This window comes from Pieris rapae, chromosome 15 (assembly GCF_905147795.1).
Source record: "Pieris rapae chromosome 15, ilPieRapa1.1, whole genome shotgun sequence".
Classification (NCBI taxonomy): Eukaryota; Metazoa; Arthropoda; class Insecta; order Lepidoptera; family Pieridae; genus Pieris; species Pieris rapae.
Window position 1 is genome coordinate 5,651,577 of NC_059523.1, and position 15,508 is coordinate 5,667,084.

Here is a 15,508-nt window from a genome sequence, read left to right on the forward strand (position 1 = left end):
TTAACGGGTTTTTAATCAATATGGGGTCTTTGAAGTTGGTGCAAGGGGGAAGATTCCGTAGGAGTGGCATCACTGGCTCCGCCACACCAATACTTAATGATTATATTTCTTTTTGGAGGGAAGTCCCGTCGTCGTCAGCTCAGCTCGGCCTGAATGGGCGTGTTTGCCACGACTAGTGCAAGGGCGTCTCCTGTGAGACTCGAACCTCGGCTTGGGCCGTCGCGGGGTGGCCAAACGCCTGAAGGGCATGACGCAAGGTCACTGGAGTGACCGAAGTACGAAATAAAGTTCCTCGCCTTACCCGGTGAAGGCGGTTTTTTACCCTATCTAATTTTGGCTATTATGTGAAATGAAATGCACTTATATACAGCGTTCTAATACAACATTTTTTCTAACCATATTTATCTATATTAGTATGATAATGGGAAAACTAAGGTATATGATTTTGTTCAACAATCTTATCTCACCTCATGTTTGCGAGAGCAGATAAGTAACAGGGAAATCTTGACAGATCCGACCAGTCTACCATGAAGACATTGTAATCCTTACGCCACAGGTAAGCTGAAATTATTATTAATATTCATATACTTCAGACCTCAAAGATTATTATTTTGACGATTACCTACTTGTAACATTTTTTGTAAAATAAAGTTTTATTTATATTTAACTGTTATTTGCAAGAAATCAGTATAATTAGAATAATAATAAGGATATATCGTAATTTTAATGATTATAAATTAATATTTATTGAAGTAAAGTCCGCTATTATGAGCCGGAGCTAATTTAGAAAATCTTTGAATGCTAATAGTAATTTTTAAAAATAAGATAGTCTTCTTTTACTAAAATACCCTATTTACGATAATTAAGGTACTTTCCGTACATGTCCGAATAACTTTGGGACGCCCTGTATACCGAAATACTCATAGCTTCTTAGGAAGTTATTCCAAAATCACTATTTAATATCTAGGATTTCGAGATTACATTTCCTATAGTGCGCACTTAAATCACATCTTGACTGGCGAAAAACTTACCATCCCGTATAAAAGACATAGGTGTCTTTGAGTGTGTACCATTAAAGCCATGTATAATAAATACATTCTTCCTAGTTAACTTCCAGCCAATCTTAGATAGCAATTGTATCCTTCTCACATCAACCCTTTGCTGGTATGGCCTTTCCCTGCAAAAGCAAACTTGACCATAGAGTTTTTACTCTACGACAAATCTTTACAATCGAATATCTGCACAGTTTGAATTTGGAGTTACAATTTCGGTTATGAAGTCGATTCCGTAAATCTGTCATTAGGTACACAGATTTGTATAAAGTACAGTACAATAATTTTAATACGTAATAAAATGATCTATAACAATTAAGATGGGTATTTCTAATATTCAGTAATAGCTTATGGTTTTACTTACGGAGTGTATAAAAAGAAGTTGATCTCACTATCAGGGCATTTCCACTCCCGTTTCATAACACATCTCAAATACCGAAAGTCTAGCATTGACATTAAGGTTCCATTCACATTAACTGGCCCTGTAAATAATCATTTATATTATATAGCTTACATACGCTAAATTTTAATTATATTATAAAACTGACACACATTATGCAATGAAAAGTGATCTTTGGTCCAAACAGTTTTAGGTAACGACCTACGCCTTAACCCAATAAACTACCTCAATCCAATTTAGTCCATCTAAGATATACATATTAATACAAATAATGATAAAAGTGTGCCAATAACCAATCGACCGATTGTAATAGCCATCTGTCGATACAAGCTATCCATGGTAGGTCTGATTGGTGTATGTGGATAGACCTTTGTATGAAAATGACAGTTCAACTGGGCAAATATCGATTTTAACTAACACCAGTTTTTAAAATAATAAAAAAAAAATAATTTAAATGTTTTAAACATAAACACTAGTTTAATATTATTTGTACGGTTTTAGTTACCTTATATTGATTATGTATCATCATAGTGTTATCGTAAAAATGGATTGTCTTCGTAGGGTTTGGTTATTGGGATGCAGATAGGATATCGACCGACTATCACTGTCTGACAATAACCACTGACCCAATAATTAATCCACAATCTCAGATAGATTATGCGGTTTGCGGTTAATAGGGATTTTACCAAAAATGTATCATCACGAAATTATGGTTATTCCAATGTTCTATAACTTTAAAATTAAAAATGAGGAAATAATAGATAAACGATTAAAAAACGAAAGAAACAATTATTATTTGTGTTCATCTATTTTTCAGACTAAAAAACAATCGATAAATTAAAACACCGATTTTTTTATGCAGAATGTCACATCTCTAATAACCAATAATAATAAATTTCAATATATTACAAAAAATTTAAATACTTTAGGTGTTCCAATCAAGGATCCCCGAGACATCTATATAATCAGTATCATCAAATTCGTGTATATCATTTCAAATTCCAACCCCAGTTTTACATTATTTTTTTCGTATTCTTTATACTTCAGTACAATATATCAATTATTATGTTTTATTAAACCGAATAAAATTGCTGTAACGTAGACTGGTGTGATAAAACATGATTGAGAGTTAACAATGCTCGGTGGCGCCAAAAATCAAACATCACATATTACCAGATAATCGCATACGAACTACGAAGTAAAAACTGAGCTCCACAGGTCATAAAAAGGTTTTATTGTTTATAAATTTATATAATTTTTAATCTGTAGTTGGTAGTCGAAGTGGCTTTTTCCACCTTTGTTTTGTTTGTGCTCCAAATTCAAAGTTTGAGAAGTAAACAAAAATAAAGTTTACATCGTCGCAAAAAAAGTGAAAGTGTGTGTTAAATATTTATGTGCAATTATTCCTAGAAAGTTTAATTTGACTAGTGGCTAAGATTTCAAAGTAACAATTCTTAAAGTACGATTTATGGCTTGATTTTTAAAATAACAATTCTTAGTTTAAATTAATGTATTTCTATTTTTTAACTGGCTTTAAATAAAATGTTAAAGAGGTTTTAAATCTAGTTATGTCTACGTAAGATATTAAATAAAAAGCTTGTGTGGATGCACTTTATCTATATTTAACATATTAATTTAAAATATAACATTAAAGAATTATGATGATGCCAACAACTTACATAATTTTGCCTGTTGAAGACAACATATTTCCCAAGCATTAATCATCAAAATGGTGAGAACCAAAAAAAATATCTGTCCCAGATTGAAATCTAGGATACATAATTCTAATAATTACAAAATTTACAATTTGTTTGATGTAACTAACAGCATTATTATGTACACATTTACTTTACTCTTCGCACTTCATGATAAAGACTATTAAAAGTGACTAATTTGAGGATTTTGTTTTACTATAGTTTAGGCTTTTTGATAGTTTATATAGGTTAGATATGGTTATATAGGTTTGATAGGTTATATGGTTAGATAGGTTTGATAGTTCTTATACAAAGAATAAGTTTAGTTATTATTAATTTCATTTGATAACATTTAAAGGCTCATAAAGAAAATACTTACTACTATGTTTAAATAATGCAACAATATAAGCTTCATATTGATTTTTGATATTTTAATAAAGAGAGCGTTCTTTTTTGTGTGGTACACATGAAACCTTATAATATGGAATGGAAGACATATGAATGTGAAACAACAAAGGAATGCTGTATTAAGAGGCTATTCTCAATTGAGTAATATCAAAAATTATATTTATATAATATATTATGTTTTATTATTTACATATATTGATTTCAGTTTCAACATAAATACAATACTTTCCAATTTACACCTTTCATGTGTAATCTTATCAGAATCAATTAAACAGACCGTATTGTTTAAGATTCTCTTTTTCTTTATGCCTTTAATATAATATGTATTTAACTATGTTCCTTCACTATGTGTTTGGTGCAATTTCTTATATCAACATTAATTAAACTATTTTCTCAATTTCTATTTGTAATTGAATTACTTTATACTACATATCTCTTACAATGTGACTACTGTAACAATGGTATCATGCCGTAATGTGTATAATAACAATACAAAGAGATAAAACACTTTCTCTTGCTTTAAAAACTGAAGCCACTATAGATCATCATTATTTGGACTTCCGACAATTTTCCGTATCAACGGTTGCATGATTTGTTTTTTTTTATATTTGAATTTAGAAAACAAATATCTGCCTGTATGGCCATGAAAATAATGGTAATTGAAGATTTTAAAACTTTCAAATATACCTTCAAAACAACATACAACTATAAATACTTAATGTTTGTAATACATGTTTCGGAGTGTTATGCCTTATTATTGAGATTAACAGCCCATACAAATGAAATCGGAATACCTTAGCGTTACCCTCTTGATTAAAATTAAATGTTGCTTTATTATCAGTTTTTCAAAATAAACTACTTCACTACTTACTAACTACTCGGTTACTTGTATCAACTAAACTAAGCAGGCTGTTTTAATTTTGTCAAGTTTGGGTTTAGCATGTTTTTGGTATTGTGCTCTTGTGCTCTCCCTTTATCTGGTCTAAGTCTTGGAATTTGAAAATTTATTTTAAACACTAAAAAAATACAGATTTAGCCATCGGTTTTAAAACGCAAAACAGTTTTATGTGGGTAGTTATACCTTTTATTGGTGTAAAATTGGAAAATGTGAACGTTTTTTAATCTTATAAAACTGCATTAAATAATAAATAAGTAAACACTTTATTTGACGCAAAAACATCACTTAAATTCTAAAGGTTTAGTTGCCTTTTGTATATATACAATAGGCAAGTAATCCTTGAGATAAGTACCCAAATTTAAATTCAATAAAGGCAGAATAAATAAATTGTGTTAAGCTTTCTTAACCATTACTTTTAATGGTAATATTATGTACAAGGACGCATAGAATTTGACCGTTGCGATAGACTTTGAATACTTAAAAAGTAAAAACGATTTAGAACGTCTATGGAAAGTTTTGTATTTTAGTCTATGTATAGACTTTAGTCCTCGTATAAAAAGTCTGAAATGCATAGTATTATAGGCCGGGAGAATCGGATAGTCACAAAACCACTTTCACAGGCTTTCACACATTAATCGTACCTTTTATCAACTATGGAAGCGCGTATTAGTTCATTTATTGTTTCATTCAGGAAAATCACATATACGTGTCAAAAAAAAAATCAATTACAATTAAAATTTATTGTACAAAAATCCTTAAACCTATATCTTACGTAAAAATTATTGTTTTGAATTAATATTTAATGCTTCTAAATACATCCCTTTTCACAATTAAAAACTTTAAAATTATATTATTTTTTGCATAGTTTTGATGAATATATCCAACATTAAACGCATTTCAGCCAATGTAAATAACGAAAAATCTATCTTTGATTCAATGTCCAAGTGTCCTACAACATTGAATTTAGATCCCTTATAGACAGATCTTAACAACTATTTTAATGTAATTTTCTATTAAAATCCTTACCTATTGTTATCAAAACTATGACTATTACAAAACCACATTTCACTAACATAATTCCTAAGTATTGCACTACACCGGTAACTATTCACTTTTCTTTTCACTATCAACTAAGCGACATGATACCTGTCGCAGGTTTCTAACCGACTAAAAGTTGTGCTTGCATCGAGAAAGGTGCACTTATCCCACTTACTAGACCGAAAGGAGCCTTATAACAGCCAAATTTTTGGTCTTTTTTTATTGAGCGTTCGCGGCACTCATTTATTCGAACAATAAAATCACATATGACGGCTGGGCAGGTGGACTCAGTGGAAGAGAAGTCAGCCCATTTATGTCACCTCTTCTAGAGATCTATTTGCCTGAGAAAATTTCACGAACTCGTGACAGAATATTGGAAGTGTGTGGCGTTGCTCCATCTCGCTGAAACCATGTTATTTGGTTAAAGACAGTAAAGTTTTGAAGTTCAGGCACCAATAAGTAGTCTAACATTTTCATACAACGTAAGCTAAATAAATGTAAACTTTCTTTTGAGACACCTGTACTAAGGAGGTCGATTACTTTATCACATTAGATTGTTCGTGATTATTTATTTTTCTGTGGTTTCATTAATATATAAACAAGTATGACATAAGATGTGACTCACGTGATAACAATTTAATGTGTATCTTTCATATATTAGTTAGAACTGGGCAAGTAAATTAGCGAGTACATATTACTTCCGATCTTGTTGACTTTTGACTTGCGTATTGGCCTTGTGATTTGTAAATGATATAGCTCACTTTGATAATAAAAGCAAAACAGTGTCAACGCGATCTCGTTGAGAACGCTTGTGTTTTGGCGGGCTATCGCCTTGCTTATTATTATAAAACTACTATCAGTACTGTAAGTCCTCTACCAGCCAGTAATGCAGGATATCGTTTAAAAAAAGGAACAGTAGATTTGGTAAATATTCTATATTTGCACACTAATTTAGACTTAACAATTGTTGTCAAATGTCATTCACTAAAATGGAATTCCCACCCGAACCTAGCCCCGCGCTTGGCTGTTCCGCCCTTAACCAACACACTACTCGAGAAAAATCAACCAATTAATTTGTCAATAATAACTGTTATTTACTAAACTAAATTAAACATACAGAGTAGATACTCATAATTTAAGATATTAATAATATAAATCATCTATTTTTTTTACCTGATTTATAACATATTCGTATTTATTGCGTAAATCATGGCGGTTTCTGTGATTGGTTAGCGCGAGAGCGCTAACCAGCTGTTGAGGTCCATCTTGAGGCTTACAATAGAATTGTTATTTCTATTCTTATTATTAATTGCAATAAGTATATATCAACTGTATCGATATAAACTAACCATAAAAAGAAATATTATTTATGGTAGATATAGTAACGTATTCATTTTACAAATATATATATATATATTATATTTTAACTTTATAAGTGAATCGAATACCGCCAAAAAATATTACCGTATTTTTTTTATTAAGTGATTAAAGATACACATTCTGAGCCATGACAAGACTAATGATACAAAATAACAAAACGGTCCAAAAGGCGGCATGCAGCTCATAATATAGGTATTATTTATCTTGCTTTTGTGTCTTTAACCTATTTAGCATAATCAAATTAATGCACTAACTTTTAATTAAAGACCTTGTTTTTGTTTGAATAACAATGCTGAAACAATAACACACATATTTATCAAATTTATAATTACACTTCTTTTTTTAGTTGAATATTTTGTATATATTTATTTTAAATCAAGTGAAAGTTTGCACAATTATGCAGTTTTTTTCTATATTTCATTGTGCATAGTTCAAGTTAGCATATATATAATTACTGAAGTTATTCCGTATGATTAAAATATGTATGAAATTTTATTGGGGTAGAGAAGTAAGTCGTCTTTGCCTGAAACATGTAGTTTTTTGAGACAAACAAAAACAAGCCGAGAATGAAGGACAACCATCATTTATGATTAGTTAAAAAATATTTTTCGCTTAATAGTATACATCGATCAGATCACATAATTATGTTTTATTCTTATTAGAAGGGAAACTGACAGCCTTTTCTTTGATGAGCGCTCTTGTTTAACAACACTTTTTAACCCAAAAACATTTTATTTGAAAGAAAAAAAAAACAAGATAATAATTTTCCTTAAAACAAAACGTCAAATCTGATTTCTATTCTTCTTTTTCCTATACAACCTCATTTGATTGATATAAATAAAAAGAGTATGAATGTAACAAGATTTAAAGATTTTTACATTAAACAGCTCTGTTTCAGCTTCTTTCGGGCTAATATCTGTATATTTTATGAGTATTTATTGTATGTAAGTAAGTAACACTCCTTGTTTGTTCACGCAAAGATTTCTATAAAGAAAATATAGAACACGTTGCCATAGCAACATTACTGGCGAAGGTCGAGGATAAAATGTAAACATTATTTAATCAATGTACATAAGTAATTCAAATATGTACAATATCTTACATAAACATACAAATGATATGTTACGATTTAGCGAGTGGACTGTGGAACTAATTCGATGAAAGCATATATCTTATGTCCAAAGCAGACAGTTTGGCGCCAAATTTTAAAAGACACAAGAGTTAATTATATGCTTTATTTCCCCAGGTATATTTTATCCTTTATTGCTTGCATGGTGATAGAAACGCAATCTTTAATTACAGACTGACGAAGTTAAGAAGACTTAGATATTATGGCACAAAAGACTGAGGAAGGAACTTGTACGTACTTTTTATTAAATAATTATAAGTTTTCAATAATACATAGCTTCAATCCGGTAAAAAAGTGTTTTCTTTAAACTTTTTATTAAGTTAAAGACTTTGTACGTTTTGAAATCTAAATATTCTTATTCAAAAAATATTACATTATTATGTATAATCTATAGTATAGGAAATATCAGTTGAGCGTTTTATTATAATTAAACTATACAGAAATTGTTTAACTATGAGTGGTATCGGTAGGTCTAAACAATTATTATTGTACAAACTAAGCCCCTTACAAATATTTCTAACACATGCATTTGAATTTTTTTACTTAGGTATTATTATTACATTGGAATACAATTTGGCAAGGTTTTTGATATTTTAATTTTGGCTTTAGGTGTACGAGTCTATACGTTTGTTGGTAGGTTGAAAATGATATTTTTCTACGCTAGATTGCGCATGCGTGGTTTCTTTGCACTCAAAGCCTTTAGCAATTGTAATTTCTCTTTTTATTGACAGATTTTTGGTATTACGCACGGATTTTTTTAATGCACTAAACAGAGAAAGTGTGGTTTGTTTTTGCACGTTCAGCCTTTATCAATACTAATAATTTAATAATAAGATTTATTTTTTTATTTTCACGAATTATTTATGTTGCATGCTTGCACGATTGATTATTTTTCGAATTTATTGTTTACACTATTCTATTTCTTTACACCCTTAGCCATTACTTTTTCTGCCTTTACCAATACTATTTAAATTCCTCTTTTATTTTTTAGGTATACGCTTAGCATTAAAGGTATCACCCGAGTGGGACTTTTATATACATTGACTAATCTTCTTTGATCTAATCTGATGCATGTTAGTAATATAAGGCATGGTTTTTATATTGCATGCAATATGCATAATTTCTTGTATTAAATCACTTCTTAAATGTTTACAGATGACAAAGATAAAACTCCAGATATAAAGTAAGTCAAAATCTAAAGATTAACAAAATATTAAAATTATTTAATAAATTTTCGTAGTTACGATAAAAATAATATGCTTTCCTAGATAAAGATAATTTTTCTAAATTGCCTTCATTTATTTAACTACGAAATACCGAAACCATCAGGGCCTTAACCACCTTTGCTTTAATTAATTTCTTAAGAAATTAAAATTAACTAACTTCTATCTTTTTCAGATGGTGGCACAAGTTCTGTTTGCGATGTCACCAACCGGAAACGACGCCATCTTCGGAGCCATTGTGGTGGGGAAAGGTATTTCCGTTTCCGATATTCTCAACATTTCGGCAAACAGCACAGCAGATATGCATTATAGTTTTCTGTAAGTATTATTATATTGACATTTAAAATACTCGAAATCTCCGACTTAATCTTAATAACACAAAGCCTTTTAGTTTTAAGGATACATAAGACGAGAGTGACAAAACTGTTTTTTTATTTTCACAGGAAAGGACTCTAATTAAAAAGCTAAATTTTTAAAATTCAATTCAATTCAAAACAAATGAGTATCCGATGCTGTTTATTTTGTTATAATATTAAAAATCGAAAACAGAATCCTCCGGAGTGTTTGTATTTAAAACGGAAAACAAATAATAATAAGATGCGATTGATTATATTGGTCTATTGCCTCTCTAATCCATAACAAGCTAAACGTTCCGTTTCACAAATCATAAAACAATAACCATCAAGCAAAATGCGTTATTGTTTCGTCTTTTTATTTATAATTTAATAACCTTTTCGGTCTACGACAAACGATCTAGTTTATGAATGAACGAATGAAAATGGGTAAAACTTATTTTTGATTTCAGTCCTGTTCATATGGGGAATTCTGTTTGCCGAAATAGGAGAACCCGTGAGCATTAACGGTGAATTGCTTAGTATGACATTATTGGTCATTGCATCGTACTTAGTTGGATGGATCTGGTTGAAAATAACAACGTTACCAGCACTTATAGGCATGCTACTTACCGGAATATTATTCCAAAATTTACATTTGGTTCACATGACCGATACTTATCGACAACTTAATCAGGATCTTAGGTATGTATTATAAAATTATAATTTAAAAAAAAAATATTTTTTTGTTTATAAAAGAAATATATTTTTTTATTTTAAATTAAACATAATAACTTCCTCGATTTCCTTGCGACCACGACACTCTTGGGTCCGTATTCCAGAACGTCACTGAAACTTGCAGAGCGGAGCGGAGATTATGACTCGAGATAAACTCGAGATAATGAGAAGAGAGACCCTTTGCAGTACAATCCTTAATAATACATACATACAAATATTACTTTCTACACTGACGCAGTGATCCAAAGCGCACTTTGGCATCCAAAACTAGAGAAACGCCACTTTGCCTATTACCGCTTGCCAATCGGGCATTTGGCGCTCGCGTAGGTCCTTCTCCACGGTGTATTTCCAGCTATATCTGAGTTGAATTATTTTATATAATATTTATCATTTCAGGAAAATAGCCCTAGTGATAATATTAATGAGAGCTGGGTTGGGTCTCAATGCGGATGTTTTAAAAAAGCATTATATAGCAGTACTTCAATTAGGCCTTCTGCCGTGGCTCGTCGAATGTGTTGCGATAGCTGTCATGTCGCATTATCTACTAAGTTTACCTTGGATATGGGGTAAGCATTTTTCAAGTGAAAATTAAGTATTTATTTATTTATTTATTCGGAAACCAAACAGAAACATCCTTATAATAAAAACAAAGTCAAAAATAAAACACAAAACAAACACACTAGATGCATCCACAATAGGTTACACTTATACAACCATATGATACAAACAAAATAAAACATGACAACAACACACATAATAATAGAGTTAAGACATTAACAGTTGCTTTACTTTATCCCTAAACAAAGCAGTAGTCGAGTGCGAAAAAGGGTCAATGTTTTTGATAGAATCTAAGTAGAACCTCTTTCAAACAGTCAGCAGCGTTGGCCTAATCAGCGTACGACTCATCCCTGATGTCCTAAGTTCAATATCCTCTGAGCATCATATTTCCTTTTTTAAGTGCGCATTTAACATTCGCTCGAACGGTGAACAAAAACATCGCCAAGCGGCTTGTATGCAAAAAAGTTGACAGCGTGTCTTAGGCACAGGAGGTTGATCACCCACTTGCCTATTAGATCACTAAGTCCCAAGCCTAAATAGGTTGTAGTTCCACTATTTTTTTTCCAAAAACATCCTACGTATACTACAACAGAAAAGTCGCCGTGGTTGAATCACTTATTTCACTTTTGACTAAAGTACACTTTCGTCTCTTACTATCAAATCGTATTTATGGTATGATAAAAAGAGAAATGAGAATTTGTTAAATCGGTGAATTCCATTTTTTTTATTAAATGTCCCAGCAATGAGTCAAATCGTACTTCTAGTATTGTCATTATCTTTGCAGGATGTCTCCTAGGTTCAATGATTGCGTCCGTGTCACCAGCGGTGGTAGTGCCATGTCTATTTCGTTTACGTGAAGTTGGTTATGGAGTGGCGAAAGGCATACCCACTTTACTATTAGCTGCTGCCTCCATTGATGATTCAGTCAGTGTGGCTGTTTTTGCTATCATACTTAATGCCATGTTCTCTTCTGGATCGATGACATTCAATATTATTAAGGTAAGATTTTATTTAAACCTGCTCGTCCATAAATACATATACGCTTACATAGAAGTTCGCCTTTTCGCAGTTTTGACAGCTGACAGTTGACAGTTGACATATTATAGTTTATGTTTATTATGTGATTTTTGTTAAAAATCTTAAGGTTACATACAACCCCTTTAAAATCTAGTTTTTGATTTTGATTATTATTACTCTATACACTACATAGTAACAATAATGTAAATATGTACTATATATTTAAGTGTTAATAAAAGAAATAAAAATTTAATTTTCTTAGTAATAATAATTAAAAACCAATTTTACAAGTTTAGTCTAGGTGGCAGTGTACCTTCAATGCTGGCAGCATATCCTCTCTGTATTGCGATACTTATTCGTTGAGGGAAGAAAGGTCACCCCGTACTACCAGGCGCAAATTTAGATCTTAAATTTGGAATTTCAAAGGGAACAATATCATAGTTGGACGATAGAGAGATAGATCTCTTAGTAAAAGACCCATCAATGCAAATAAAATATTTTATTATGCTTTTTAGGGCTCTTTAGATTATTTTGTTATGAATGAATTATTGTATAAGGTTTATATGTAATTATCGAAGAAATGTTGGACAATTATTTTTATTTTAGGGGCCTTTATCAATAGTCGCTGGTATACTCCTAGGCGGTGTATGGGGCTATGTGACCTCCGTGATCCCAGAAAAAGGGGACAAATATGTGGTTGTTTTACGGTTCTTGGCTTTATTTTTGGGAGGTTTATTCGCATTATTCATCTCAAGTCTCATCGGATGGAGTGGGGCTGGTAGGTTTTTAAGCCTTTTTATTCCTCTCCTTTTATGGTTATAGAATTAATTATAATAATAACACAGAAACATTAAAGATGCCCTTTGTTTGTACCATAGATGGTCGCACCATTCAAACTCAAACTCAAAATATCTTTATTCATATAGGTAAACATGTACACTTATGAACGTCAAAAAAAAACAAATTAAATTTACATTTACAACCAGTTCGTAATTCAAGGGCGTAGAGCGGGTTAGAAGAACTGGCAAGAAACTTTTCGCCACTCTTTTCAATCGCCAAGTTTTTAATACAAATTGTTTGAACTGGAGCAAATCAATCCCAAGAATTAAGATCATTTAAGTATTCGTCACATTTATAAAAGGCTTTATTAATTAATTTACATTGTGCCGAAATTACTGCGTTTGTCAGTAAAGCGGGCGGAGAAAAAGACGCAAGTGAAATAATTAATTTTGCCGGCTTATAGCCCGCTCTTAACTGAAAGAAGGAAAAATATTTATTTAATGAAAGCAAAATACACAATTATTTTACTAAAGATGACCGCACACCGCCTTTAGGTTCTGTCATCAGTGGGCCTATACAATCGTCACATTTAGCAATAAATACTGTTCTTTATTTATTAATATTAGTAACTATATACATTTTTTGAAGTCAATTTTTAAAAACTGAAGATGTTTTTTATATATAATATAACTATAATCCTTACTTAGCTAAAGAATGTTGTATCAGTCATGATAGAAAACAGAGATATTAAGGACAAAATACGTCATAAATTAGTATTCTTTTAGGTCCTCTAGCAATCGTTTCATCGGGTTTTATGGCCGCATACTTTTGGGAGAAACAAGGCTGGCCAGTTAATAATAACCCAGTTAGCAATTTGTTTAGAATTCTGTGGATTTTCTTCGAACCAATACTATTTGCATTTACCGGAGCTCAAGTAACGGTAATAATGTTTTGTCAATTTTTTTATTTAATAATATTTCATATTTCTAAATTGAATTGATAACAAGAATTTTCTAACCAATTCGACTTAGGGCCCTACAATAAAAGAGCAGACTAAACCTTAAAAGGCGGACAACGCACTTGCGAGCCTTCTGGCAATGTAAGTGTCCATGGGCGGCGGTATCACTTAACATCCGGTGAGCCTCCTACCCGTTTCCCACCTATTACATAAAAAAAAACAAACTACATCTAATGATAATATTCTCCAGGGGCGGGTTAAATGTAATTATATGAAGAAAAATATGTAAGAGATGAAATAAATAATCAGTTTGTTGTATTGCTATGCTACCCCATAGACATTTTTATTTTTTCCAATTACTCCCCATAAAAATTAAATAAATAAAAAACTACTTGAATTGGTCCAGCCGTTTTGATGATTGAGCAATATATTTTGCGTTTCAACTTTATTTAATAAATAAATACGAAGGAACTATAATTTTTAACAATTTTAACTTTTTTATGCATTTAAATTGTTTGAATTTAACTATTTTTTTTTCAGCTAAGTGCATTAGACCCAGATGTTATATCGATGGGCGCTATCTGTCTTTTGTCCTGTCTGGCATTACGTGTAATTGCAACTTTCCTAATAAGCTTCGGTTGTGGACTTAATTCAAAGGAAAAATTGTTTATTGGACTAACATGGATGGCTAAAGCTACTGTTCAGGTGAGTTTTTAATATTCTTTCATGGGTCCATCAGTTTGACTTGTATGTATGTGCATCATCAGACGTGTTCGAGAAATTTTGTCGTGTATCCACAAATTTGTAAACTATAACTTATGTCTTTAAATTATTGAATTGCTTCTATACGTATTCCATTTTTGAAATCACCTATATTTTAAGCCATAAACCACAGACAAGAGACTCTTAAAACCATAGAGGAAGGAATGTTGGTCAAACAAAAGATATGATCTGTGTTGTTTTAATTCGTCGAAAAAACCTAGACTAAAACAGCTTTTAAATTTGTATAGAAACGTTCACAAAGGCAAACCTGAATTTTCCAATGCAAATTACTTTTGTTTAGGAATACTGATTAAGTATTGCATTAGATAAACCTTCGTTCCATAAAACGCAATTTAACTGATATTTAAATGTTGTATTATAACAAAAGTGAATTTAAAACCTTGTGAATATTCATTTTTTGTGTATATACAGGCAGCTCTTGGTCCAGCGGCCTTAGACTTAGTAAAGAGCGGTAAATCGGCCGGCGACACACACGCTAATGAAGAAATATATGCGAAAGCAATACTTGCTCTGAGCGTACTTAGTGTGGTCATATCTGCACCGGCTGGTGCAATATTCATAGCATTAACTGGACCTAGGTTACTTAGTAAAGAAGGTAAGTACCTATTATTTATTGACTTTATACAGGTAGAATTTTACACACCGGCTAGGAACAACTTTTGGTTTGTAACATTTATTTCCAAATATTTTATAAAATGGCACTTGCAACCTCTTTACCATTGAGTGTCCATGGTCGCTTAATATTCGATGAGAAACAACACAACTTGACAGTTACATATTACACAGAAATAATTTAACAAAAGAGAAAAACCATGCGCAATTTTTTTTAAGCTAGCGTCTATTCACTATTGATTATGTGATCTATTTAAAAATTTGATTTTTTTTTCAGCACAACCAAAAACAATAGAAACCGTCGAAAGTATTGAAACAATTGTTCAAGAAAATGGAATGTCAACGGATTTATGACGTATGCGAATGTTTTAAAAATCGAATGCGTGTCATTGGCCAGCGTAACGTGTCGTTTTGCGTGTTGCACTCTGTATACTGAATAAATATATATGTACATATACAGAGAAATGTTATATTTACTTGACCCGATCCTTTGACCCATATTATTGTG

General features: G+C 31.3%; 2 protein-coding genes across 14 annotated transcripts in view; one reads left to right on the top strand and one right to left on the bottom strand.

Moving 5' to 3' along the window:
* LOC110992248 (phospholipase A1) overlaps positions 1 to 6,015 on the bottom strand; it is a 33,131-nt gene extending 27,116 nt beyond the window's left edge. The window contains exons 1-4 of the mRNA XM_045631449.1: positions 5,479 to 6,015; positions 1,417 to 1,534; positions 1,032 to 1,177; positions 468 to 561 (exon numbers count right to left, since the gene is read on the bottom strand). Coding sequence (XP_045487405.1) covers positions 468 to 561; positions 1,032 to 1,177; positions 1,417 to 1,534; positions 5,479 to 5,527 — 407 coding nt within the window. The 5' untranslated portion in view covers positions 5,528 to 6,015. The remainder of the gene's footprint in view (positions 1 to 467; positions 562 to 1,031; positions 1,178 to 1,416; positions 1,535 to 5,478) is intronic.
* On the top strand, positions 511 to 15,459 carry LOC110992245 (sodium/hydrogen exchanger 9B2). Of its 13 annotated transcripts, XM_022257976.2 has the most exons (14): positions 2,745 to 2,911; positions 3,107 to 3,184; positions 8,173 to 8,229; positions 8,609 to 8,632; positions 9,155 to 9,182; positions 9,398 to 9,540; positions 10,028 to 10,259; positions 10,689 to 10,858; positions 11,635 to 11,849; positions 12,474 to 12,645; positions 13,433 to 13,587; positions 14,146 to 14,310; positions 14,800 to 14,983; positions 15,278 to 15,459. In XM_022257976.2, exons 3-14 carry the CDS (start codon positions 8,202 to 8,204, stop codon positions 15,352 to 15,354), a joined length of 1,593 nt encoding a protein of 530 aa, XP_022113668.2. In that variant the 5' UTR covers positions 2,745 to 2,911; positions 3,107 to 3,184; positions 8,173 to 8,201; the 3' UTR covers positions 15,355 to 15,459. The 13 variants fall into 13 exon arrangements, with proteins under 13 accessions (XP_022113672.2, XP_022113661.2, XP_022113667.2 ...); XM_022257969.2 differs by lacking the exons at positions 2,745 to 2,911; positions 3,107 to 3,184 and adding an exon at positions 516 to 556 and having other exon boundaries at positions 8,117 to 8,229; XM_022257975.2 differs by lacking the exons at positions 2,745 to 2,911; positions 3,107 to 3,184 and adding an exon at positions 541 to 556.
* The last annotated feature ends 49 nt before the right edge of the window (positions 15,460 to 15,508 follow it).